General features: G+C 57.5%; 1 protein-coding gene across 1 annotated transcript; it reads left to right on the plus strand.

Annotated features, from left to right (window-relative positions):
• Positions 1-14368: 14368 nt before the first annotated feature.
• SCRT1 (scratch family transcriptional repressor 1) lies at positions 14369-20367 on the plus strand. The gene is made up of 2 exons (XM_032467878.1): positions 14369-14831; positions 16858-20367. The coding sequence occupies exons 1-2, from the start codon at positions 14717-14719 to the stop codon at positions 17793-17795; spliced, it is 1053 nt and encodes a 350-aa protein (XP_032323769.1). The 5' UTR covers positions 14369-14716; the 3' UTR covers positions 17796-20367.
• Positions 20368-23994: the final 3627 nt, after the last annotated feature.

A 23994-nucleotide genomic window follows, 5' to 3' on the forward strand; every position in this document is an offset into this window, starting at 1 on the left:
GACTCCACCACAACATTAAAGGGCACCCCTAGAGCATACAGCTTTGGTGACCAGAGCGGAGTGTGCTGCTGAACCTCATAGGACGTCTCCTACATAAGCCACTTCTCCAAGATCATGAAGCATAACTGACCTGCCTAATACACAGAAAATAAAAACAGAGAATTAGGCAAAATGAGGCTCCAGAGGAATATGCTCCAACTGCAGAAACAAAGACACTACAGACAAAGACACCACACAAAAAAGAAAATTACAAGCCAACATCCCTGATGAGCATAGATGCAAAAATCCTCAACAAAATATTAGCAAATCAAATTCAATAACGCTTTACCCGCGATCAAACGGGATTTACCCCAAGGACACCAGGATGGGTAAATATTCACAAATCAATCAATGTGATGCAGTTCATTAACAAATTGAAGAATAAAACTCACATGATCATCTCCATAGATGTGGAAAAAACTTTGGCAAAATACAGCATCCATTTTTGATAAAAATTCTCAACAAAGTGGATATTTAGGGCACATACCTCCACATTATAAACGCCATATATGACAAACCCAGCTAACAGCATACTCTAAGGTGAAAAGCTGAAAGTATTTTCTCTACGATCAGGAGAAAGACAAGGATGCCCACTCTTGCCACTTCTATTTAACATAGTATTAGAAGTCTTGGCCACAGCAATCAGAGAAGAAAAATAAATAAAAGGAATCCAGATCAGAAAAGAAGAAGTAAAACTGTTACCATTTGCAGATGATATGGCACTAGACATAGAAAATTCCAAAGAAATCACCAAAAAACTATTAGAGTTAATAAATGAATTCAGTGAAGTTTCAAGATACAAAATTAATATACAGAAATATGTTGCATTTCCATACACTAACAAGGAACTATTAGAGAAAGTGAGAGAACAGTCTCATTCATAATTGCGTAAAAAAAGAATGAAACACCTGGGAATAAATCTAACCAAAGAGGTACAAGACTTGTACTCGGAAAACTGTCTAAGACACTGATGAAAGAAATTGAAAACGACATAAACATGGAAAAATAGACTGTGTTCATGGATTGGAAGAATTAATGTTGTTAAAATGACCACACTACTCAAAGCTATCTACAGATTCAGTGCAATCCCTAACAAAATACCAATGGTATTTTTCACAGAATCGAAACAAACAATTCCAAAATGTGTACGGAAACACAAAAGACTCCAAATGGTTGAAACAATCTTGAGAAAGAAAAATAAAGCTGGAAGTATCACACTCCCTGATTTCAAACAATCCTACAGAGCTATAGTCACCAGACAGTGTGGTACCGACACAAAAATGACATGTCGATCAATGGAACAGAATAGCGAGCCCAGAAATAAACCCACACACTTGTGGTCAATCTACGACAAAGGAGGCAAGAATATACACGGGGGAAGAGACAGTCTCTTCAATGTTGGGAAAACTGGGCAGCTCCATGCAAAAGAATCAGACTGGACTGCTTTCCCACACCATGCACAAAAACAAACTCAAAATGGATTAAAGACTTACATGTAAAACCTGAAACCATGAAACTCCTAGAAGAAAACATAGGCAGTACACTGTTCAACATCGGTCTTAGCAGTATTTTTTTGGATCTGTCTCCTCAGGCAAGGGAAACAAAAGGAAAAATAAACAAGTGGGACTGCATCAACCTAAAAAGCTTTTGCACAGCAAAGGAAACCACCAACAAAAAGAAAAGGCAGCCTCCTGAATGGGAGAAATATTTGCAAAGAATATAGCCAACAAGGGGTTAGTATCCAAACTATACAAAGAACTCATATGCTGCAACATATCAGCAAAACAAACAACCCCAGTGAAAGATGAGCAGAGGGCCTGAACAGACACTTTTCGGAAGACATTCAGGTACCAGCAGACACATAAGAACGACATCAGTCATCAGGGAAATGCAAATCAGAACCTCAGGGAGGCGTCACCTCACACCTGTCAGAATGACCATCGTCAAAGAAGATGAAAACAGCATTGGTGAGGATGTGGAGAGAAGGACCCTCGTGCACTGCTGGTGGGTGTGCAAATTGGTGCAGCCACAATGGAAAACAGTATGGAGGTTCGTCAGAAAATTAAAAACAGAACTACCGTAGGATCCAGGAATGCCGCTTCTGGGGATTTACCTGAAGAAAACAAGAACACTAATTAGAAAAGATACTGCACTCCCATGTTCACTGCAGCCTTGTTTGCCCTCTCTCTGTACATACATATGTATACAGAATGCAATGTGACTCCGTTGTTTAAAAAAGAAGAACGAAATCTTGCCCTCTGCAACAACATGGACAGACCTGGAGGGCATTATGTTAAGTGAAATCAGCCAGACAGAGAAAGACAAACGCTGTATGATTTCACTTACGTGTGGAATCTAGAAAACAAAACAAATGAACAAACAAAAGAAACCAGAAACAGAGTCATAGAAAGAGAGAGCAAACAGGTTCTTGCCAGAGCAGAGAGGGGTGGGGGATGAGGGGAGTAAGTGAGGGAATAAGAATAAGAGGTGCGAACTTCCAGCTACAAGATAAATGAGTCGTGGGGATGAGGTGTGCGGCGTCGGGGGCACAGTCCATAGCAATGCAACAACTCTGTGTGGTGGCAGAGGGTGACTAGCTTATCGCGGGGATGTTTTGTAATGTGTAGAGACGCTGAATCACTAAGTCTTGCACCTGGACTAACATCGTGCAGTAGGTCAATTATACTAAAAAGAAGAAGAAGAAGAGCTGGTACGTCTGAGAGCTAAATGTGTCCTTCCGGCGAGGTGTTTGCCTGTCTTTGCCATTCCCTTCTTTCTGTGGTCTGGAATGCACCGTGGTGACGGGGGGCTCAAGCGTCCATCTTGGATCACGAAGCAGATAGAATGCATGTGTTGAGAATGGCAGAGCAGCAAGGCGGACTCTTGGAGCTTAATGGCTGTGCAGCTGTCCTGCCAGCTCTAGCTGTCCTGCTTCTGTCAGACTCTGCAAAGGAGACACTTCAATGGTTTTAGCCATTTTAATTAGAATTTTGTAACACTTGCAGCCAAGCCCCTGATTCACACTAATAAAGAATGGTATTAGGTTTGTGAGGGTGGGTGTGTGGGTGAGTGGGTGAGGTGGAAATTAGAAGGTTTCAAGGAAAAAAGACAAGATGTGAAATAGTCTTTCCAGAGCGCAGGACGAGGGAAGTACAGTAGGAGCCCTGGCAGTGTGCAGAGCCCAAGGAGGTGGGTGTTACACATTTAAAGGACCAGGAAGTGTGGTTTTATGTTTTCCTCTAACAAGGTTTTGCTCCTGGATGCAGCTGTGGAGTAGGCAGATAGTTCAGTTTAAGGAGGGTTGGGGCTCAGCCAAAACAACATGGTAAGAGTGTGGGGGGGGCATGGGAGTGGTTATGATTCTGGACCATGGGACCTGAGGTGGGAAGGCAGGGGGTGAGGGCGGGACTCAAAGGGTGAAGGACAAGGGGCTTCAGTCCTCTGTTGCTATGTAACAGACCACCCTAAGCTTAGGGGCTTAAAACAGCAGTAGTGTACTGGTTCTCACGGTTTTATGGTGCCTGGGCTCAGCTGCGTGGTCCCACCCCATGTGTGCAGCTGGGATTGATCATGTGGCTACATTAGCTGGGACCAAATGAGCCCTGTCGTCCAGGGCCTCTTGTCAAGTGGCGTCTCATCATTCAGGTGACTGCTTGGTGCTGGTGGGCCAGTGCCACATCCCATTAAGCCTTTGCATGCATCACTCATACTAATGTCCCAGTGGACAAGCAAGTGGATGAGCCCAGAGCTCGTCAGGGGTGAGTGTACTAAGTGCATGAACGCCAGGAGGTTCCTGGGAGCCAGGAGGGCAAGCAGTTCACCGTGCCCCCCACCCCCCGGCCCCTCCTGAGAACTCCCACATCTCATCCCACCACAGCACCCAGCTCAGACCTCAAGTCCAGGATCCTGCATCTAAGTCAGGTCCAGGTGCAGATGAGGTTTCTCAGGTGTCCCTTCTTGAGTGCAGCCCACCTGTGTGGGTCGTGAGTGCAGAGACCTATGAACTAAAAAGAAAAAAGGAGTTCTCTTTCCCTCCACACACAAAGTACATTAGTGAGACAGGGACAGAATATCTTCAATAGACATTTCTGTAAAAATATGGGACAGCCTTGAGTGTAGGCTGGATTTAGTGACTTTCTTCCAAAGAACAGAAAAACAACTTTACAGTAGGAAAGCCTGGCAGACAGCACTGCACCCAATGGCCAAGGCTAGCCTCTCCAGTGATGAGTCATGCTGGCATCATGTGCCCTTGGCTGTGGTGCCCACATCGTCTCCGTGATCTCCTCCCCAACCAACAGCCCCAGGCCTATCTCAGGAGAATGGCAGGCAAACCCAGCAGAGGGACATTCTGCAAAGCTGAGCAGCATGCCTCAAAACTGTCAAGGTCATGAGGAAGCGGGAAAGACGGAGAAAGCATCACAGATCACAGGAGACTAGGTTCACCTGATGACTGAACGGGCTGCAGTACCTTGAATTGGTTGCTGGAACAGAAAGAGGATGTCAGCAGAAACATGCGTGAAACCCCAGTAGTGCCTGGAGATCAGTTAATAGTAATGGACCAGTGTTGGTTTCCTGGTTGCAGCAAATGTACCATTGAAATGTAGCAGCCCAAGACGGCGGGAGATCCGACTTCCCACAGACCTGGAGCCTCGGTACATGCTCAGCGTGAGGTTTTGGCCTCTAAATGGGATGCCCGCAGGTGACACGACAGTTCCCAGGCTGACTGTCAAAGAACAAAAACTGGGTGGCGGCCCAATTCCTGGAAATATTCACCTCCTTCCCCCAAATAGTTGCAACAATCCTCTCACCCGTTAGCTCATGAAATTACCCAGCCCATGAAAACTAACAACTCCACAGCCCAGGGCTGCTCTCCCTTCTGAGACTGACTGCACTCTGCCTATGGAGTGTGCATCTCTCTGGATAAACTTGCTTTCCCTCCACTGTGGCTCACTCTTGAATGCCTTCCTGTGCGAAGCCAAGGACCCTCACTTGGCATCCCGCCCCAGGCACCTGAGACTTGGGACATGACCATCCTCTTGCGCCCTCTTCTCCTGCAACTTGACCTTATCTTAACTAGCTACATCAGCAGTGCCCCTATTTCGAGATAAAGCACATTCTGAGATAGTGGGGTTAGGGCTTTAACCTGTCTTTTCTGAGGGAAGGACATAACCCAACTCTTTACAGGCATTTTCGCGATTTTCCTGGAAAATCAGAAAAAGTTCATTAGGTACATTTCCCACCTTCCAAGTGACTGGAGGTGCTCGCTGATGTTCCTGCTAACACAGGGCCCCTTTCTCCAGCCTCCATTTGCAGCTTCTTCACTTCCAGCCTCAGCTGACAGTGCCCTTGGGCCTCTGCTTGCCACCTGGCACAAAGCAATGCCACTTGTTTTAGGTGTTTGGTCCAGCAGCAGCCCCTCCACATAATGACTTCTGTCCCAGTCATCCATTGCTGTGTAAACCACCCCAAAACTTAGGCACTTACAACAGCCATTTATTATTTCTTCAACTATGCAGGCTGACTGGCTTGGCTGGGTGGTCCTTTGGCTCCATGTAGTATTCTTGGGGACACTCACTCTGTTACCCCAAAACTGGGTTCACCTCTTGGTGGGTGTTGGGCTGCACCTCACAGGCCTGCAGGCCTGGTACCTGCCCAGTCTCAAGGCTGAAGAAAGAGCGGGGAGGGTATAGCTCAGTGGTAGGGTGTGTGCTTCGCATGCAGCAGGTCCTGATCCCAAGTACCTCCATCAAAATAAATAAATAACCCTAACTACCTGCCCCCTAAATATATAAATAAACAAAATGTAAAGAAGACTGAAGAAAGAGCCAGAAGTCAGCGACGGAGACACCAGTGGTTTAATGGACAGGGGATGTTACACGTCTGGAGCGGGGCGTGTGCGGCAGACGGTGGGCAGGACGCAGGGCAGTCTTGCCTCCTGGAGGGGTGGAGGGGAGTTTGCCTGTTATAAGGCAATTGAGGTCAGGTTGGCTCCTCGGTTACCAGGGAAGCCAACAGAGGGGCACGCCCTGCACTGCCCCTTTGATAGGCTCTGAAGTGGAGATGCTCTGATCTAAGGATTAGAGCAGCCACTAGCTGGGACACGGGCCAGTGTGTGGGCACTTACTGATTAGGCTCTGTGATTAGAGGGCAGGTCGGTCAGGTGAGTGGCTGTAGATGACACCGGGGCTGGTGGAGCAGGGGTGTATGGAGAGCAAGGTGCCAGCCATCCTGAGTGGCCTGACCACACAATGGGTACCAAACCAAAAGACACAGCCGAGCCACAGGTCAGGAGAAGGAAGGAGCTGTTACTTGGCACAAGCAAGGGGAACACCGGGGACTCTTCCCAAAGCAGTGTACCCCCAACAGCAAAGCTGGGGAAGTTTTAGGCCAAGAACAAGTGCGTATTCGTGCAGGGGCCTGAGAAGAGAAGAATTCAGCACAGAGGCGGGCAGAGATCCACAGGGCGCAAGCTTTAGTCGACTGAACCCTCGAGGGTCAGAAGAAATCAGCGTCACCCTCCCTTGGGTTCCGACCAGTCTCAGGGCTCCGCACGGAGTCACCAGCCTCCACCTGGGGGGTGGTCTTAGTTCATGCAGAAGCATCAGGTTATGTACATCCCTTGAGGAGGAACTAGGACTCTGTTCTATTGCTGAACTACTGTTCTTGGCTGCTTTTCCTCTGTTCCTGCGTTCCCTCACTTCCCTTATGATCTTTAATTACTGACACCTGTTTACGGGCCAGCCTTGGGGCCAGGCTTAGATCACAGAATGGCTCAGGTCAAAAATGACTTCTTATGTCATGCAAGCCATGCCTGGTTTTCTTTCCCTGGGGGACCTCCACCGTATCTGCTTACAGTTCCTCTGGGGCTGGTCCACCCAAGAGGGCCCCTCCCCCTACAGAGACACACTGCCTGGCCTCCCCTCCATGGACAGCCCCACTTCATGTCATGGGTTGGCAATCAGAAGGGGGCCTGGGAGAGTCAAACCCCAGAGGTACGTTTTTGCCAAACCTCTGTCACTCTCACTGATGCCCCATGGCCAAACCTGTCAATATGGGAGGGGCCTACACAGGGGGTCTACACCTGGGCAGAGGGGTCATGATTAATGGAGGCCATCAAGAAAGCCGTGTCCGCAGGTGGAGAGGAGTGGTTGGGCCAGAGGCTGAGGTCCTGTTGAGGTTGAGAAGTTGTGGTGGGAGGATGGGAGAGGGAAGTGGAGAGGGAAGCAGAGATTGGGAAGCCTGGAATGGAGACTTGAGGGAACCCCCAGGAGGGGTGTGGGGGTGCAAGGGGTGGATGGATTTGTTGGAGACGAGAGGCGGAGCGGGATGTACCAATACCCAGGAGACTGGGGGGCAGAGTGAGGAGGGGATGGGACAGGTGGGAGCAGGACGGTCAGCTGACCGGGCTTTGAAGGAGCAGAAAAGATGCCCGGGCTTGGCTCCCAAGGAGGAGGGTGGTCCAGCAGCTGGGACAGGGTGCTGGCAGTCTCCACAGTAGCACGCCCCCTGCCCTAGGTGTATCTTTGGGAGAATGCTCTTTGACCCACTGCACAGCTCCTGTGGGATTTGGCACCTTCTCTCCTTCCAGGCCCACAGCTTGTGCTCCCGGGTTAGGCTGTGACTTCAACTTGCGATGGGAGGTGGGGACAGACGCTGAGGGCATAACTTGTGGTCTGGAAAGGGAGCGGCCCATGTCTCCTTAAGGAGGATTGGAGCTTGAAGAGGTGGGTGGCACTTCTGCAGCCCAGAGGGTTAGGAGGATCCAGAAATCCGTATGTCAGGGCCTTTTGGTTCTCAGCCAAGGCCTGGTTTTAGCATACACTTTGCCCTATGTTTAACCTTCTTTGAAATGACCCTCTCAATCCTTGGCAATAGCCTTTGTTCAGGAATTTATTTTGTCTAATGTGAATATAGCCACCCCAGCTTTTATTAATGTTTATATGGTGTATCTTTTCCCATTCTTGTGTTTCAGCCTAGGTCTTCACATGTAAGATGAATTTGTAGTAGGCAGCCTGTATTTAGGTCCTGCTTTTCCATATGTGACAGTCTCTGCCTTTTAACGGGGTGCTTAGATCCTTTACATTTAATATGAGTGATGTGATTGGGTTCAAATCTACCATCTTGCTGTCTGCTTCCTTTGTGCGGTGGCCTGAGGTGGTCACAGGGCTCACCTTGTCTGTCACCTCTCAGGGGTCACTGTCCTTTGTTGCTTCTTATCCAATATCTTGAGACCCATTGTTTCATATACTTTGTCCAGTTTTTCAGTTGTTTCAGGTAGGATGGTAAGTTTGGTTCCTGAAACTGCCCTCTGTGTTGGAAGTGGACAACTGTTTCCATTTCTTTGGCACTCAGCTACTCTGCTGGTTAAGCCGTGGGCCTGGCCCTCCCTACTCTCTGCACTTTGGCTGCAGAGATGGGAGTCTGCCTTAGCGCATGGCACCAGGGGGCTTTGGCCCTCAGTGTCTCCCAGTCTTTCCTCGCCTCTTCTTTGGAGTGGCAGTGGAGCTGAGTAAGGGCCATCCCCCTCCACTGGCCCTGCTGTGACTGTTACTCCTGCACTTGCCAAACGCTTGGTGCCATGTGCCAGCTGGTGTGTCCTCTTCCTGCTGTGTGGTCCCAGATCACCACTGGCCAAAATTTTAACCATTGGACCTTGGCCTTGTGCCCTGGGCTGTCAGTGCTCCGCCTGCCATGGTCACAGCAGCGAGCATACATGCCCAAGTCCCTGTTGCTTGGCTTCCTGGACCATTCCTGTCCCCAATCCCCAGTGTAAGTTCTCCAAGAGGGAGTCTCTCAGGCAGTGGTGTGCAGGATGTGCTACTGAGATCACCCTTGCAGAGGGATGAGAGGAGGAGTGTCGGGCCAGCCCTGGCACCGAGAGCACTGGAGTCTGCATGGCTCAGCAGAGGTGTCACACCTCAGGCCAAAATGCCCGGGCCCTTTACTTCTGTCCATCGTCCACGGGACGCAGGCCACCAGGAGGAGGTTGGGGTGTGGGGCCAGGGGCAGTCCCGGAGCCTCTGATAGCTAAAGGTGTCCACTTCAAGTAATGGGGCCGAAGTCCTTCCTCAGAGGGCGATATAGGCCATGTGTCACGTGTGCACTGCAAAGAAAAGCCCTAGAAGTGGCACTAGGGGATGGGACACCCTACCTGAAACAAGAAGGGAGCAGGGCCCCGTCGCACCTCCTGGTGCCTCCAGGTAGGGCTGGACTGGCTCAGAGAGCTGTGGTTCCCTCCTACAACCTCCAGGCCCGCACCGCAGCTCTCGTGTCTTTGTTTATTTACTGAGAGAAAAGTGGCATTTTGTGATTTGGCATCTGGGATTTGGAGGAGGGAGAGGAGACAGGGAGGAAACCAGACCAACAGGCCGAGAGCTGGTCTTAGGTGACACTAGTGACAGGCGTGTGATCTGACTCTCTGCACTTTTGTGCATCTCTGATGTTTTCTATAATAAAAGGAGAACAATCCCAAATCCTGAATTTGCATTTGTTGCTTTAACTTGCGTGTCTTTCCTGGTGAGGCCTCATTTCCTGTGTAATAAAGCCCTTGCTAACCCCTTGGAGGTGTCAGCAGGTATCTCTGTTCTATACCAGCTTCACTTAACCCAGTTGTTTCTACTAACAGAATATTAACCGTTGTTATAGTTACTGCATGTATTTTCTGCTACTTTGAATATTTGCTCTTTGTTTTTCCTGGTCTTTTCCAAGCAGTTTTTTTTTGGGGGGGGGAGCCGGGGAGGTAATTAGATTTATTTACTTATTATTTTATTTAATGGAGATGTGGGAGATTGAACCCAGCACCTTGTACATGCTGAGCATGTGCTCTACGCCCCCCCCCCCCCAGTCAAGCAGGTATTTGTAACTGCATCGGGATCTAGCCTCTCCCTTGAAGCTCCAAAGCTCCCACCCCAGCAGCCACCAGGTCTGCCCCAAGCCCTTGTCCCCATGAGCCCCTTCCAGCATACATCATCTGCCTGGGAGTAAAGCCCCCCTGTCCTGAAGCCTTCCCCTGGAGCCAGGCACCAGCAATCCCCCCACCACGTCCTCAGCCCTGTCACTCAGCCTTCATTCTCCCAGTGGAGCTGTGGCCCCTCCACCCTGTGCTTTCCCACCAGCCTTCTCTGGAGGCCACTTTTTCTCCCCTCATCTCGCCCCCTGGCCTGGAAGTGCCACACCCTCATTCCTCACTGCAGTCTGCAGCCCCCTCCTCTCCTCTCCCTAAGAGTCCCAGCTGCCACATCCATCAGCTGCACCCACCACTCATCCCAACCCTGGCTGTGGGCATCGCACCCCATGGCCGTGTCAGGTCTGAATTCCTGGTGGTCTCAGTCTTCCCATGGACCACTCCTAGACTCCCGGCCCCTCAGTGTTGACCTCTTTCCTGCCAATGACCTCATCCTCTGCCTCAATTGTACCTTCAAACTTGTCACCTCCAGGAACTGCCCCCCAGCCCCACCTGGCACTTCAGTTCAAGACCTGGTTCTCTGACCATCACCCCTCTCCCAGCTCACTCCTGACTCCAGCACTCTGGAGCCCCTGCGATTATGTGTCCTCACCCCCACCTTACCTGGTTTAGATTCTACAATCAATGCCACCCCTCCCTTGCACACCCCTTGACTCAGGTGCCTCTCTCAGTAGCTCACTTGGCAAAAGCCCAGACCTGGATAAACTCAGTCCCTCTGCTTAACCCCACTGGCCTCCCTGCTGCTTCTCAAAGACATACAATCCCATCACCTTTGGAATGGAGGCCAAAGCCCATAATCCCCTAACAGGCATAGTCTTTGCCCCCTTCCTCTACTGCTTCAACTTCTTAGTGCTGCCCCTCATGCACCTGCCCCTTTCTGGCCCAGAGTTTCTGCCCACATACCTCTCCCTGTGGCCTCAGGAGCTTTGCACAGGTTGTTCAGTCTCAGTAGTGTTCCATTGCTTGTCTCTACCCCAGGTCCTCCCCACTCCTGCTCTCATAATGGTCTATTCATCTTTCTGGTTAACATCAGTGTCCAGGCTGGACTGTGGGCTCTAGGAGCACAGAGACCAGTGTCTGCTGCCCTGCCCTGCCTCAAACAAGCACTACAGAGCACAGACTGATCTTCAATATAGGTTAGTGGAGTGAAGGCGGAAACGGCTCCAGATACACCCACTGGAGCAGAGGGTAGGGCAGAGGGTGGTGAGAAGGTGGGCACACCCAGGGCTCCTGGATCTGCTGGTGGCAAGGTGCTGGGAATACAACACTGGGGGTCTCCCCTTTCAGGTAGCATGGGAGCTGCCCAGTTGTGAAGGTAGCACACTCAGAGCAGAGGGAGGCAGAGGAACATAGAAACAGCACCAAATCCTCCCTGCCCCACAAAGGTGCTGGGCCCAGCTGCTGTAATGTGAACCACGAAAGGGGGAACAAGGTCCCAGAGGCCAAGAGGCTCTATGGGGGATGGTCCATGCATAGACCTGGGGTGCTGGAGTGCCCCACAATCCACTGGGTCCACTGTAGGTTGAAGTAGCCTTGCCTGGGGACCCCAGTCTCCTCTTCTGCAATAAAGCTCCCCACACCTCCAGTTCTCGGGGGGGGGGGGGAGACTCAGGATGGCCTCCATTGGAAGAGGGCTGAAACTTTCCAAACGCATGAGTATCTCCAACTGTCCTTCCCCAGCCGCTCCTAACTGGACCCCAGGACTGGTGCACAGTGATCTCAGGGTGGGTGGGTGGTGGCGGGGATGCTTGAAAGGAGGAGGGGCAAATAAAACCAAGTAATTGCTCCTGGGCAGCATGTGCGCTCCACACCCTGGCCGCTTCGGACTGATGGCCAAGGCCGGGGCCCAGCTGCCCCTCCCCGCTGGGCGCCCCGAGGGGCTTCAGGCTCTACCCGAGTGATTGCCAGTAAGGGCCGCCCCTCGGGAGCGCCCGACCATGGGACACATGTGTTGGTGCTCTGACGCCCCTTCCGTCAAGAGGGTTGGGGGCCGCGGGGACGGGGAAATTGACAAAGACGCAGGGACAGGGACAGCAAGTCAGGAATGGAGGAACCGAAAAGTTGGCTAAAGGAACAGAGAAACCAAGGAAGAGAGAAGGGCGATGGAGACAAGGGAATGAGGAAAGAGGGAGGAACAAAGGACCGGGTAGGGTAGTGGAAGAATGAGGGAAGGGGCGGAGGATCAAAATACGTGGACACAGCGACCGGGTGACTGGGACTAACAGAAGGGGACAGGGATGTGGTCGGGTCGGAGAGCAGCACTGGGGCGGATTGTCCGGGAGGAGGCGGGAAGCACGGGGTGAGGAACTGCGCCTTGCACGTCCCGCTGGCGCCCGAGGGTTCTGCTCGGTAATTAGGCATCGGTCCAGATGGGCCCCCCAGTCCCGCAATCAAAATGCTAATTGGCCCCGCGCCTCCGGCTGAACCTCTGCCTGGACCCCCTGGGAGGGGGCAGGGACAAGCGGTTCGCCCGAGGGGGATCCTTGTCCCCGCCCCCGCTACGGGCCCCGCCGGCTGCGGCCCCGCCGGCTGCGGCTCCGCGATAAGGGGGTGGCCGCGCCCCGCCTCCCCCCCTCGGGAGCAACTGTCACGCAAGATGAATATCCCGCCGCTGCTGCCTCCCGGGTCGCTGCCACAAAGCCGTCCTGTGGTCTCCGCCGCGTCCCCGCGCCGGGCCGTGTCGCTCACAGCCACCCTTACTCGGCTCCTGGGCTGACACGCCGGAGGAAGCCGGGAGCCGCGCAGGCAGCGGGGCGCTGATCTCAGCACTCCCGGCACGCCCCCGTAGGCGCGCCCTTGGCCGATGTCCGCGGGCCCGCCTTGCCGCCCCGCACAAGGTCACCGCGTGCAAAGACGGGAGAGCGCGCGCCCTCGCCTTGAGCTCGCTCCCGGCTCAGACGCACCCGGACACTCCTGGGAGCCAACCCTGCAACCTTGATCCCAGAGACGACGGGCCGCGTGGGGGCGCGCTCTCAGCGTGGAGACCGGAACCACCGGGCGGGGGCGGGTGAGGGGACAATGGAGTGCCGGGTCCTAATTGGGGACATATGTCCCCGCGCGCGGCCATTGTGCAGCCCGGAACTCCCCGCATCCCCTCGCCTGCCATTGGCCGCTGGGCCTGACGTCAATGGGGGGGGGTTCAAGCTCGGGGCGGGCTGCCGGGGGAAGGGTTATCCGCCTGGTTGCGGGACCGCGTTGGGGAGCTGAAGGAGCGCGGAAGGGCGGAAAACCACCAATGAACCCGAATTTCTAGAGCAAGGTCATAGCAGCCCCTCTCCCCCTTCACACCCCGCTGGCTGCGTCGCCGCTGCGCTCGACCTCCGCCCCTTGGGAGAAAGGCGGGCGTGGAGGAGGCCTCTCCGGCGGGCACGGGGTCAGCCCGGGTGACCGAGTGGCAGCGAGACACTGCGGCACAGGGCGCGCGCAGCTCTTCCACACTGCACTTTCGCTGCCTCAGCATTCGCGCCTTTGCCTCCCGCCTCCCCCACCTGCCCCCGCAGATCCCTCTCCTCCACACCCGAAAGCTAGGCTGGCCGGATCATTCTGGGGTCCGCCCTGCGTTCCTTCCCCCACGGTTCCAGGTTGGGGCTCGTGGGTCCCAGGCCTGTTTCCACCTCTTCCCCACCCCCGACAATGCTGCAGACCGCTGGGCCTCCGTTCCCGGAGCCTCCCGAGGGAACTCCACACAAGCAAGGGGCCGCGGAACCCCCAAGACCCCTCCCAGGAGACCCTGGCTGGGGCCTGGCCCAGCGCAGCCATTTCCGCCATCCTCTCCCCCACACCTCCCTCCCCCTCCTGCAGCTCCTGGGCTTTAAAAGCCGGAGGCTGGGCCGGGCCGCAGGCAGAGGCGGCCGCGGGTGCAGGAGGCTGGGCCCAAAAGCTGTCTGAGCGTCGAGCCCCGCCCCTGGAGCCCCCGTCCCTCCCTCCCACCTTCCCTCGGCCCGCCCTCCCTGCGCACCCCTCCCCCCGAGGACCCCCGCCCCCCTCCCGCCGCCGCCGCCGCCGCCGCTCGCTCCGGCTGCAGAACAATAAAGCAAGCCTCCCAGAGACCCCCACCGAGGACCCCCGCCCGGAGGCCGAGCCCCGGCGGCCCGCCCCTTGCCGCCTGCGCCGGCTGAGTGCGCCCGGTCGCTGGCCGAGGTGCTGGCCGGGCCGGCGCTGGCCGCGGTGCTGAAGCTGCTGGTGCTCCTGCCGCCGCCGCGTTCTGCCGGCCCGGTGCTGCCACCCCCGGGGGCATGGGGGGTCGCTGACTGAGGCTCCGACGCGGCGGCGGCGGGGAGGGGAAGGGGGCCGCGGAGCCGGGCCAGCCCTGCACCCACGCTTAGCCTCCAGGCCCGGGACGGAGCCGCTCCCCCCCTCCCCGCCCCCCCACAGCCTCCTCCCCCGCCTGTCCAGGGGCGGCACTGCGGGCTGGGAAGCCGGGACCAGAGGAGGAAAGGAAGGAAGGAAGGAAGGAAAGAAGGAAGGAAGAGAAGAGAAGAGAAAAGAAGAGAAGGAGAAGAAGAGGGCTATGGAGTAGAAGAGGAGGAAACACAGGACAGGAAGGCAGGCAGGAGGAGAGAGGACAGCACTCGTGCGGCAGCATCCAAAGGCCAGAGTGGGGACCCGTGCTGCTTCCGCCGCTCCTCGGATGGTGACGGAGCCCCGCCGCGGCCGCAGCCCCCCCCGCGTCCCGGCTCCGCAGGCCTACAGCGCCGGAGCCCTGCAGGAATCATGCCCAGATCCTTCCTGGTCAAGAAGGTCAAACTTGACACGTTCTCCTCGGCAGACCTCGAGAGCTCCTACGGGCGCGCCCGAAGCGACCTCGGCGTGCGACTGCAGGAGAAAGGTGCGAGCTGGCATGAGGCTGGGGGCTGCGAGGGGCCCAGGGCAATGCTGGAAGGGGTAGGGGGCCAGAGTGTGGGGCTGGAGGGAGCAGGAGCCCCAGGAAATAGATCCGAGGAAACCAGAACCAGCAGGAGGCGGTGGCTGGAGCAGGACTTGGTTGGGGGGGAGGAGATGGGGGTGGGGAGAGGGGAGCCCAGATGCAGGCCAGAGCCAAGCCAAAGGTGGCAGGGAGAGTGTCAATACAGGAGAGAAGGTGGGGAACAGGGGTCAGGAACAGGAGGTACTTGAAGGTTCACACAGACCCATACCCTGACCCACGGTGGGACAAACACAGAATGGACACCTGCTGACACGACAGAACCTAGGGATGCATCAAACCCACACTCAAAAAACTGGGCCTGCCTCAGAATTCTCTTTGCTTCTTTGGCTACAATTCCAGGACCCCCTCCTAGGAACAGTAGGGAAGTGCTGAGCGTCAGGGAGTAGCCATGTGGTCCAGTGGGGGCCGCCCACCTGTCTGGCAAAGGTACCAGCAGAGACAGCAGCTGTGTCCTTCCTTGAAGCCTGGGTCAGGGAGAAGGGTGTGGGTAGGTGGGCTGTGGGCACAGGAGGTCCAAAGTGCTGGAGATAGGGGGAGGTTCTTTGTGTAAGGGTGCCCAAATTCAAGGACAACTGTTAGCATGCAGGCAAGGAGGCTGGGAGTGCCAGCAGCCTGGGGTGATAAAACAAGTGTGACCTGCAGGAGCATAAGCCTGTGTGTGAGCCTGTGTGCGCCCATGTGACTGCATGTGGCCATGTGACTGTGCGCTTGTGTGTGACCCTGTATGAGTGTGTGCCTGCCTGTGTGCCACTACATGGGACCATGTGACTCTGAGGCCATTATGCACCCATGTGACTGGTGACCCTGGTGGAGAGTGTGTTGGGGTGCTTGACCCTGCATGAGTAGGTGGCATATGCCTGGATCAGGGCTCTGCCCAACCTGAGGGGACTCCAGGGTTGACAGTGTCTGAGAGAGTGGGTGTAACACCGAAGAAGACAGAGTCTGTATCGTGTGGGATGTGCATTTGTGACTCTGAGATCCATCTCATGCCTTGAGAACAACTGCAGTTACCAGCATGAAGAATGCTGCCTGCCTGCAGTTTGTCCCTGTGAAGGTGTCCCCTGGTGGACACCCTGGCTCCGTCTCCAGCACAGCGTCTTCCTGGTCACCCTCCTGGGGCTTGGGAAGACCCCCACGAAGGATTGGGGCCTGGGGGAAGAGGGCAAAGTAGAACAAGGTAGGACCCAAGGGTACAGGATGATCTGACTGAAGGGAGTGAGGGGAGAAGCAGAGTGGATGGAGGGAGAGGGTTTGGAGTTGAAGGGGATCCAGTCTCGTGAGTAGAGGGAGACCTGGGAGATGAAAGGGAGGTGCTAGATTGGCTGCGGGAGGAATAAGCCTCCAGGGCTTGTTGGTGGACCTAAAGCACTAGAGATGGGCAGCATCAAGGCTGGGCGCAGGTTGCCGCCGGCCGGGTGTAAGAGTTAGTGGGAACTACCAGAGCGGGAGCCACGGGGTCCCTGGACAGGCAGCCCTGGCTTTGTGCGCTGCGGGTCTGCAGTGTGTTGCATAATCAGGGAAAACTGCTGAAGTGGGGAAACCCGAAGGGGGGGAGAGGGGGAGGGGGAGCAGAGTGGGGAGGAGGGGAAGGAGGGCGAGGAAAGCGCCGCCCCTCCCCCCTGACCTTGAAGCTCCGCAGAAGGAGGGGGGTAGCCGCACCCGAAGATGCGACTCTCCTTCTCCTGCGAGGGTGGGGCGGGCGGGTGGCGGGGCGGAGCCGGGGCCTGTCTCATCTCTCCTTTCCTCTCTTCCCCTCCCTGCCGTCTCCATCCTCCCTGCCCCGCCGTCCCTCGGTCCCTTGTCCTTTGTCCTCTTCGTTGTTTGCTCCTTCCCGGACCTCGTGTCTCCTGCCGCCCGCCCGCGTGTGTCTCTCTTGCTGCTCCATTCCCCTCCCGCTGTCTGCTTGTCTGTTCGCCTCGGTTCTCAGGATACCTCAACGACTACGCGGGGCCCGCCTCCGTCTACGATGGCGACGCCGAGGCGGACTTGCTCAAAGGGCCATCCCCGGAGCCTATGTACGCTGCGGCCGTGCGGGGAGAGCTGGGCCCGGCGGCTGCGGGTTCGGCGCCGCCGCCCACCCCGCGCCCGGAGCTGGCCACAGCCGCGGGTGGCTACATCAACGGCGACGCGGCGGTTAGCGAAGGCTATGCTGCCGACGCCTTCTTCATCACCGACGGGCGCTCCCGCCGTAAGGCTGCCAACGCCGCCGCCGCCCCCTCCACGGCCTCGGCGGCGGCCCCCGACGGCGACGGCGGAGGCGGGGCCGGGGTGGGCGCCCGTGGTGCAGGGTCTGGGCCCGGAGGGCGGGGCGGCGCACGCGCGGGGGCAGGCACCGAGGCGCGCGCGGGGCCCGGGGCCGGCAGCGCGGGAGGCCGGCACGCCTGCGGCGAGTGCGGCAAAACGTACGCCACGTCGTCGAATCTGAGCCGCCACAAGCAGACACACCGCAGCCTGGACAGTCAGCTGGCGCGGCGCTGCCCGACGTGCGGCAAGGTGTACGTGTCCATGCCGGCCATGGCCATGCACCTGCTCACGCACGACCTGCGCCACAAGTGCGGCGTGTGCGGTAAGGCCTTCTCCCGGCCCTGGCTGCTGCAGGGCCACATGCGCTCCCACACCGGAGAGAAACCCTTCGGCTGCGCGCACTGCGGCAAGGCCTTCGCCGACCGCTCCAACCTGCGCGCGCACATGCAGACGCACTCGGCCTTCAAGCACTTCCAGTGCAAGCGCTGCAAGAAGAGCTTCGCGCTCAAGTCCTATCTCAACAAGCACTACGAGTCGGCCTGCTTCAAGGGCGCGGCCGGCAGCGGCCCCCCGGCCCCGGCCCCTGCCGCGCCGCCGCAGCTCAGCCCAGTGCAGGCCTAGAGCCGCGGTGCCTCCGCCAGCCGGGTCGGCTCTCAGCAATACGGGCCCCCAGGGAGGTCTCCGCCGGCGACCAGGCGGAGGGGCCGGAGGGCGGGCCCCTCCTCACAGCAATAGGGGGAGGGGGCCCGGCCCCGCCCCGCCCGCCAGGGGCCTTGCCGGCCCCTTCAAGCAATAGGGTCCCGAGGGGAGACCCACCCCGAGCCCCCTCCCTTCCCCTCCAGGGTGCCCCAGGCTTTTACCCAGCAATAGGGTCGAGGAGATCCTGAACCGAACCTCATCTCCGAGTTAGGTCTCTGAAGACCCGGGTAGGGTGAGGTAGGGAGCGCCCCCTCCTGCCTCTTCTGCGCCCCTGGATCGCGTCGCAGAGACTCAGGTCTTCCCCACCCCTTCCCAAGCCTTCCAGGGCCAGGCCTGCGGCCTAGACGTCCAGGGAGCCGGTCCCTCCCCGGCAACAGGTCGGGGAGGAGCAGGATGGGGGCTGCAGAGACGTCCCTACTCCTCAGTGTTCGTTGAACCCCGGGAGTGTTAGACGCGTTGGGGATCGGGGAGGGGGGCGGATGGCGGCACCTCTCTCCCTCGGGTTCCTTCTGGGGCCTCAATCCGAGCCGCTCTCCAACCCTTGCCTCGCATCCTCTGCCAAATCCGAATTCTTCCAGCCCTGCTTCCCGGGCTCTGTCGTCCATAACGAATAATAATGACGCATATCAAATCGCATGGACTTATCCGACCTCCTCAGACCCCGCTCCTGCCCTGCCCCGGGACCCCCTCCCTCGTACCCGGGCATTCGGTGTTGGAGAACGGATTCCTGGGGCCCGGCAGGCAGCCCTGGGCACGGCCCTCCACACCTCTCTGTATTCGCTTTGCGGGTAAAGCCCCCTAGGGGGGGTTGCGGATGCGTCGGGTTCCTTTCTTTCCTGTATTTGTACGTTTTATTTATGAACGGATTGCACTCGGGTCAGGGAAGGGGCGCTGAGGCCCCTGTCCTTCCCGCCGACGCCGGGGGCTTGGGATGTCCAGGATCACTTTCCCCGCCCCTGAACCCCTCCCTACCTGGGCGCCTCTTGGGAGCCTCAGGCCCCGCCCTCACTCTGTTGCCAACTTACGCCCGTCTATGCCAAAGCCTCGGCGGTGACCCCGCCCCAAGGGCCCGCCCCATTGGCCGCCGCCTTTGTGACGTCACTGCATGCAGCCCCAACCCTCCTCCTGTCCCTTCCCGGGGCTGCCCGTTCCCTGTCCCTCTTAGTTAGTCCGAAGCCAACTATAGAGCAATAATGCGCACTGCATGCCAAGCTGCCGCCGCCTCTAGAGTTACTGAGAATCAGGTATCCCCTGCCCAACCCACCCCCTAGGCCCCTAGATCAGGGACGCTGCGCGGGGCCGGATGCGCAGACTTTCTTCCTCCTCCTCTTCCCTCCCCCCCTCCCTCCCACGGCAGAGGCCGGCAGGTGTAATGGTTCCAGGGGCAGGGGCAGGGTGGTTGCCCCCCAAGGCCCCTCCTTCATTTGTACATCACCCACTGACCGTTCATTAGGCATTTATCATGTGCCAGGCCCACTGCTGAGTCCACCTGGGATCCGGCGACCTGCAGGGGGTGTATGTTCTTGACAGGAGCCCAACGGGCTTGGGTGGGCCAGGGATGGCGGCAGATGCAGAGAGCCGCGGTCCCTAGACCCCAACCTTGGGCCCCTCACTCCTCCCCACTGTAGCCCGGGGCCAGTGCTCGGCACGGTGGGGCTCTGCCTTTGACTTGGGTTCTCAGCTCAGGTGGCACAGACCCAGGGCCCCAAGGCCCAGTGCCACCAGGACCCACATACTAACTCCCATTCCTTCCATCCCCTGGCAGCGGCGGCTCTGCCATGTCAGGCCAGGGCCCCAGGCCACACGAAAAGGTGCCCACTGGAGTGTATTACCAGGCTGGCCCCATCCCCGTGGGTATCAAGCCCGGCTGCCATCCAGCTGCACCCGCAGGGGCCAGCGGGCCCGAAGGCCCATCATAGCAGGGCCATGTCCAAACCCTTTATATCCCAGCTCGGTATTCACACAGCTCCCAAGCCGCGGCCTGCCCGCCTGTGCCGGGCACACCCGCATGCACACGCACATACAGGCATCCCACCATACCCCACACGCCTATCTACCTACCTAAGGAGAAGGCTGGAGGGCCGTGAGCCGGCCAGGGTCTCCCGCTTCTCCCCACACCCCGCCGCCGTGGAAAGCCATGGGCCCCCTCCCGCCCCCATAACTAAGCAGCACAATAACCGACTTAGCGAATTCAGGTAGAAGGAACGTTTAGGTAGCACCTATTTTGTACTGATTCTACGAGTAGGGCCCGAGATGCGGGGGCCCTCGGGTGGGGGCTGCGGCCGCCGGCCCGCCCTGCCCCCACCCTTGCCTGTGCCCCGCCGCCTTGTACATACTCCCACCCGGAACAGGCCGGGATTTTTACTCGGGCCGCGCCCCTCTTCCGCCCCCGTTTGGGGCCGGGCCGGCCGGACAGACGGACGGACGGACAGACCTCCTTCCTAAGCACAATAGCACCAGCTCCCCGGAGCGCCGCACCTCCACGAGGAGAATAAATGCCACTCTTGATAGAACTTGCAGTGTTGGGCTGATGTATACAGGGCTGGGCCGGTGCTGCAGGGTGTGCTGGGGACGCCTGCAGCGGGGTGGGGGTGGGGAGGCGCGCCTTCCTGGTCCTGCCACACATCAGAGGCCCGGCAGGTGCAGGCCCAGCAAGGGGACTGGCAGCCTCCCCAGGAGGCCCTGAAGTCACGCCAGTACACTTTGCTAGGCTGCACCCGTGTCCCCTTTTGCAAGAAGTTAGTCTTTCACCTGGAGGGCCGACTTGGCAGGCTAAGCACGAGCGCCCACCCCTGAAGGCAAAGCGGTTGGCATTGCTCCGGTGGCAGGTGAATCTGCTCTGTGCCAGGAACGGGGGAGCTGAGGGACTCCAGCCTTCAGCCAGGCCCAGCCCAGGACTGATCTAGAATGGCCAGAGTAGGTACCACAGGGCCCACAGTCCTATGGCCTTGGGTGCCCCCACTCTGTAGGAGCTCCTGCTGCCCCTGCAGGCCTGGCAGCCACAGCAAGCCTTCCTCCATGTCAGGCCAGGGCCCCAGGCCACATGAAAGGTGCCCGTTGGAGCGTATTACCTAGAGGACATGGGGACTACAGAAGTGGTGAGGTCTGACACTTTCCTGTAGCCTGCTGTCCACATTCTGACTCCCAAACTCAGGGGATGCGTTCCCCTACTGTCTGAGGAGGCCTCCAGAGACAGCTGGGCCAGGCTGGTTCTGGGGAAGAGGTGCCCAGGGGAAACAGAAGCTTCCACAGTTACTCACAACCCTCGGGCTCCAGACAGGATGAGTCTAGTTGAGGAGACACGGGCAGAGCTGTGCTGGGCTCAGACAGCCCAGGGAAATGGACCCTTCTGCCGAGCAAATGTCCCCATGCACTCAGGCATGTAGGCAAGAGCTGAGAGGCCTAAAATCTTTGGGGACGGGTAGTCAAAGCAGGTTAGCCCAGGGCCAGCACAGCTGTCTACACCCTGGCAGGAGACAAGCCCACCCAGACTCTACTGGTATGGACAGCGGGGGGAGCCTGATCAGCAGCAGGTCACAGCCTGTGGGCCGGCTGCTCAAGATGGGGCTCACAGCAGGGTGGGTGACCCCTTCTGGGGAGCACTGTCAGCCTTAATCTCAGGAGTGAAAGCCCCTGGCACTGCTGGAGGTCAGGCCCTCTGGCTCAGAAGTCCTTGACTTTCAGAGTCCCAGGTTAGGTAGGCAGCACTGCCTAATTTGCATATGAAGAATATGAGCCTCAGAGAGAGAATAGCTGGTCCGAGGGCTTCCCTTGACCAAAGTCCTGCCCCAGTACCCCGCCCACCCTATGCTAGGCTTCACGCCTGCATGGGTGCCAGCGGCAGGGAGGGGGCCTCCTTAGAGGTCCACTCCTCCTCAGGGCTCCAAAGCTGCTGGGTCTGGACTGACTGTTTCTGCTCCTCTAGGACTCTGAGGTGTGGCAGGGGAAGGATGGAGGCTGCCTCCCCAGGGCCCTGGATGAGCCCATCCTTGTCTCCATAGGTGTCTGTGGACAGGACTGTGCATCCCAGAGAATGGGCAGCACAGGCTTCTGACCTCTGTGTCCAGAGTCTTCTTGCTGGCCGCTCCCCTCCCAGGCCCTCTTGGCCTCCCCAAGTCGCCTCCAACCTGGAGTCAGCCCAAGGCCTTTTCTAAACTCCCAAACCCTTCAAGCCCTTTATTCGGCCAGGCCCACAAGACTCCTCTCCACGGGCCCAGGCCCCCCTAATCTGTTGCCGCCTCAGCAAGGAGATTACCCACTGAGCTTTCTTCTACAGCTCCTCACACACATTTGTCCCCAAACAACCCCACCTGCCTTGACCTTCTCCCTCTCCCCTGGCGCCCTGGGCTGCACCCCACCCAGGATTCTGAGGTGCTGGAGCTGTGGTGGAGGAGCAGGGGTGGTAAGGGGTGGTGATGTAGGCCCACTTCCCCCCCAGAGGCCGCCCTGCCCATCAACAACAGGCCCCACCTCCATCAAGCAGGCCCCGCCCCTGTTGATGCAGAGGCTCTTCCTCATTGGTTCGTTCACAGCCCATGCCTTCTCATTGGCCCGAGGCTCTGATTTCCTCCTCTCTCAACGCCAGCGCCGGAACCTTGGTTCCTCCTTGGCCCCTGATCAGATTGGTCCTCCCTGGTGGCTCCCGGTCCTCTCTGGTCGCCTCACTCCTGCTGCCTCTTGCCAGCCAACGGCTTGGAGCCCGGATGCGGACACAGGCAGCCGCCTCCAACACTGCCCTTCACTCCTCACTGGCTACCCAACTCAGCCTCTCCGGGCCTACTGGCAGCCTGAGCCATCAATCTTCCCTTCTGCCAATGGAGTGACAGCCCGGCCAGCCCTGTAGTTCTTGGCACTGTACTGGGGGATGGCATGGCCAGGGGAGCAGAGACATGTGGGAGCGTGTGCCTGACTTCCCGCGACCTTCCAGGAAGTGGGGACCAGGGAGTGGGGAAGGAGGGGCAGAGCTCCCAGGGCTCACCCCTACTCTGTGGGCTCCTAGGTCTTACCTCCCTTGGGATCAGTACTCAAAAAGGCCAAGGTCTGCCTGGCCCAGCCCAGCTGATGAACAGATGAGTGTTCTGGCACCCTGGATAGGGGACGAGGCTGGTTGTGACCCACTGAGGCCAGGCTCTGTGTGCATGCGAGAGGGGTTCTCTCGCCCAATCAGGGAGGACCCTTCAGCAAGGTAGTCTTACCCTGCCAGGTAGGGAGGCCAGGCTGGCATCAGCTTCACATGGGCCAGTGACTGCACAACGTGTCATAGGGTCCCAGGTGACTGTCGTGGAGGTGATGGATCAGGAGCTAGCCTGGCGGGAAGGCGGTGGCCAGTCCATAGGTGAAGCTGCTGACCTCAGGCTGAGCCTCTTGCTTTATTTGCTGTCAGAGGGGCACTCTTCTTGGCCTTGCTAAGGGGAGTGGATGGCCAGTAGGTTCTGCTGGTAGGGCTGTTTCTTGGGTAAAACCAGGCCTGAGGGGCCCCCCCCCCCCCCCACCGCAGCCTCACATTCGGAGATCCAGAATGTTCACACTCCATACTCTGCAAAATGCCACTCAAGCCAAGGTGGGGCATGCACTTCAGGCCGCACCATGCAGTTGTTATAGTGGGTTGGTTGCTTTGTTTAACGGCTGGATGATTGCATAGACTGCAATGACACTGAAGCCTCCAGGATTCTCATGCCCTGGCAAAACTGGCCTGGGTGGGAAATGGGGGAGGCTCTGCAGGTCTACAGATGTGGATGGAAGGGGCTGGATGGAGAGGCAGGCCAGTGTGCCCATGGAGGGGGGCAGGACCCTCAGCCCACCCAGGCCCAGCCCATTACCCAACAAAAGTTTGCGGGCCTGATGCTCGGTGAGGCCAAACAAACCAAAAGGTTGTTTGGAGCAGAGATAGGTTTATTGCAGGGGCAAGCAAGGAGGACGGGTGGCTCCCGCTTGAAAACCCTGAATTCCTTGATGGTTTTTTGGGGAAAAGTTTTTGTAGACAAGACTTGGCATGAGGGCTGCCGGGTATGTGACTTCCTGATTGGCTGGTGGCGAGGTAACAGGGCAGCATTCTAGGAATTCGTGCTCAGGCTGAAGTTGCTATCCTTCACCTTGGGGAGCCATAGTTCCAGCAGAACTC

Source organism: Camelus ferus, chromosome 25, assembly GCF_009834535.1.
Source record: "Camelus ferus isolate YT-003-E chromosome 25, BCGSAC_Cfer_1.0, whole genome shotgun sequence".
NCBI classification, from domain to species: Eukaryota; Metazoa; Chordata; class Mammalia; order Artiodactyla; family Camelidae; genus Camelus; species Camelus ferus.

Excerpts from the sequence above, each read along its gene's own strand:
- SCRT1 (XM_032467878.1), top strand. The coding sequence starts at position 14,717 with ATGCCCAGATCCTTCCTGGTCAAGAAGGTCAAACTTGACACGTTCTCC. Across the intron at positions 14,832-16,857 it reads CGTGCGACTGCAGGAGAAAG|GATACCTCAACGACTACGCG; the intron begins GTGCGAGCTGGC and ends CTCGGTTCTCAG.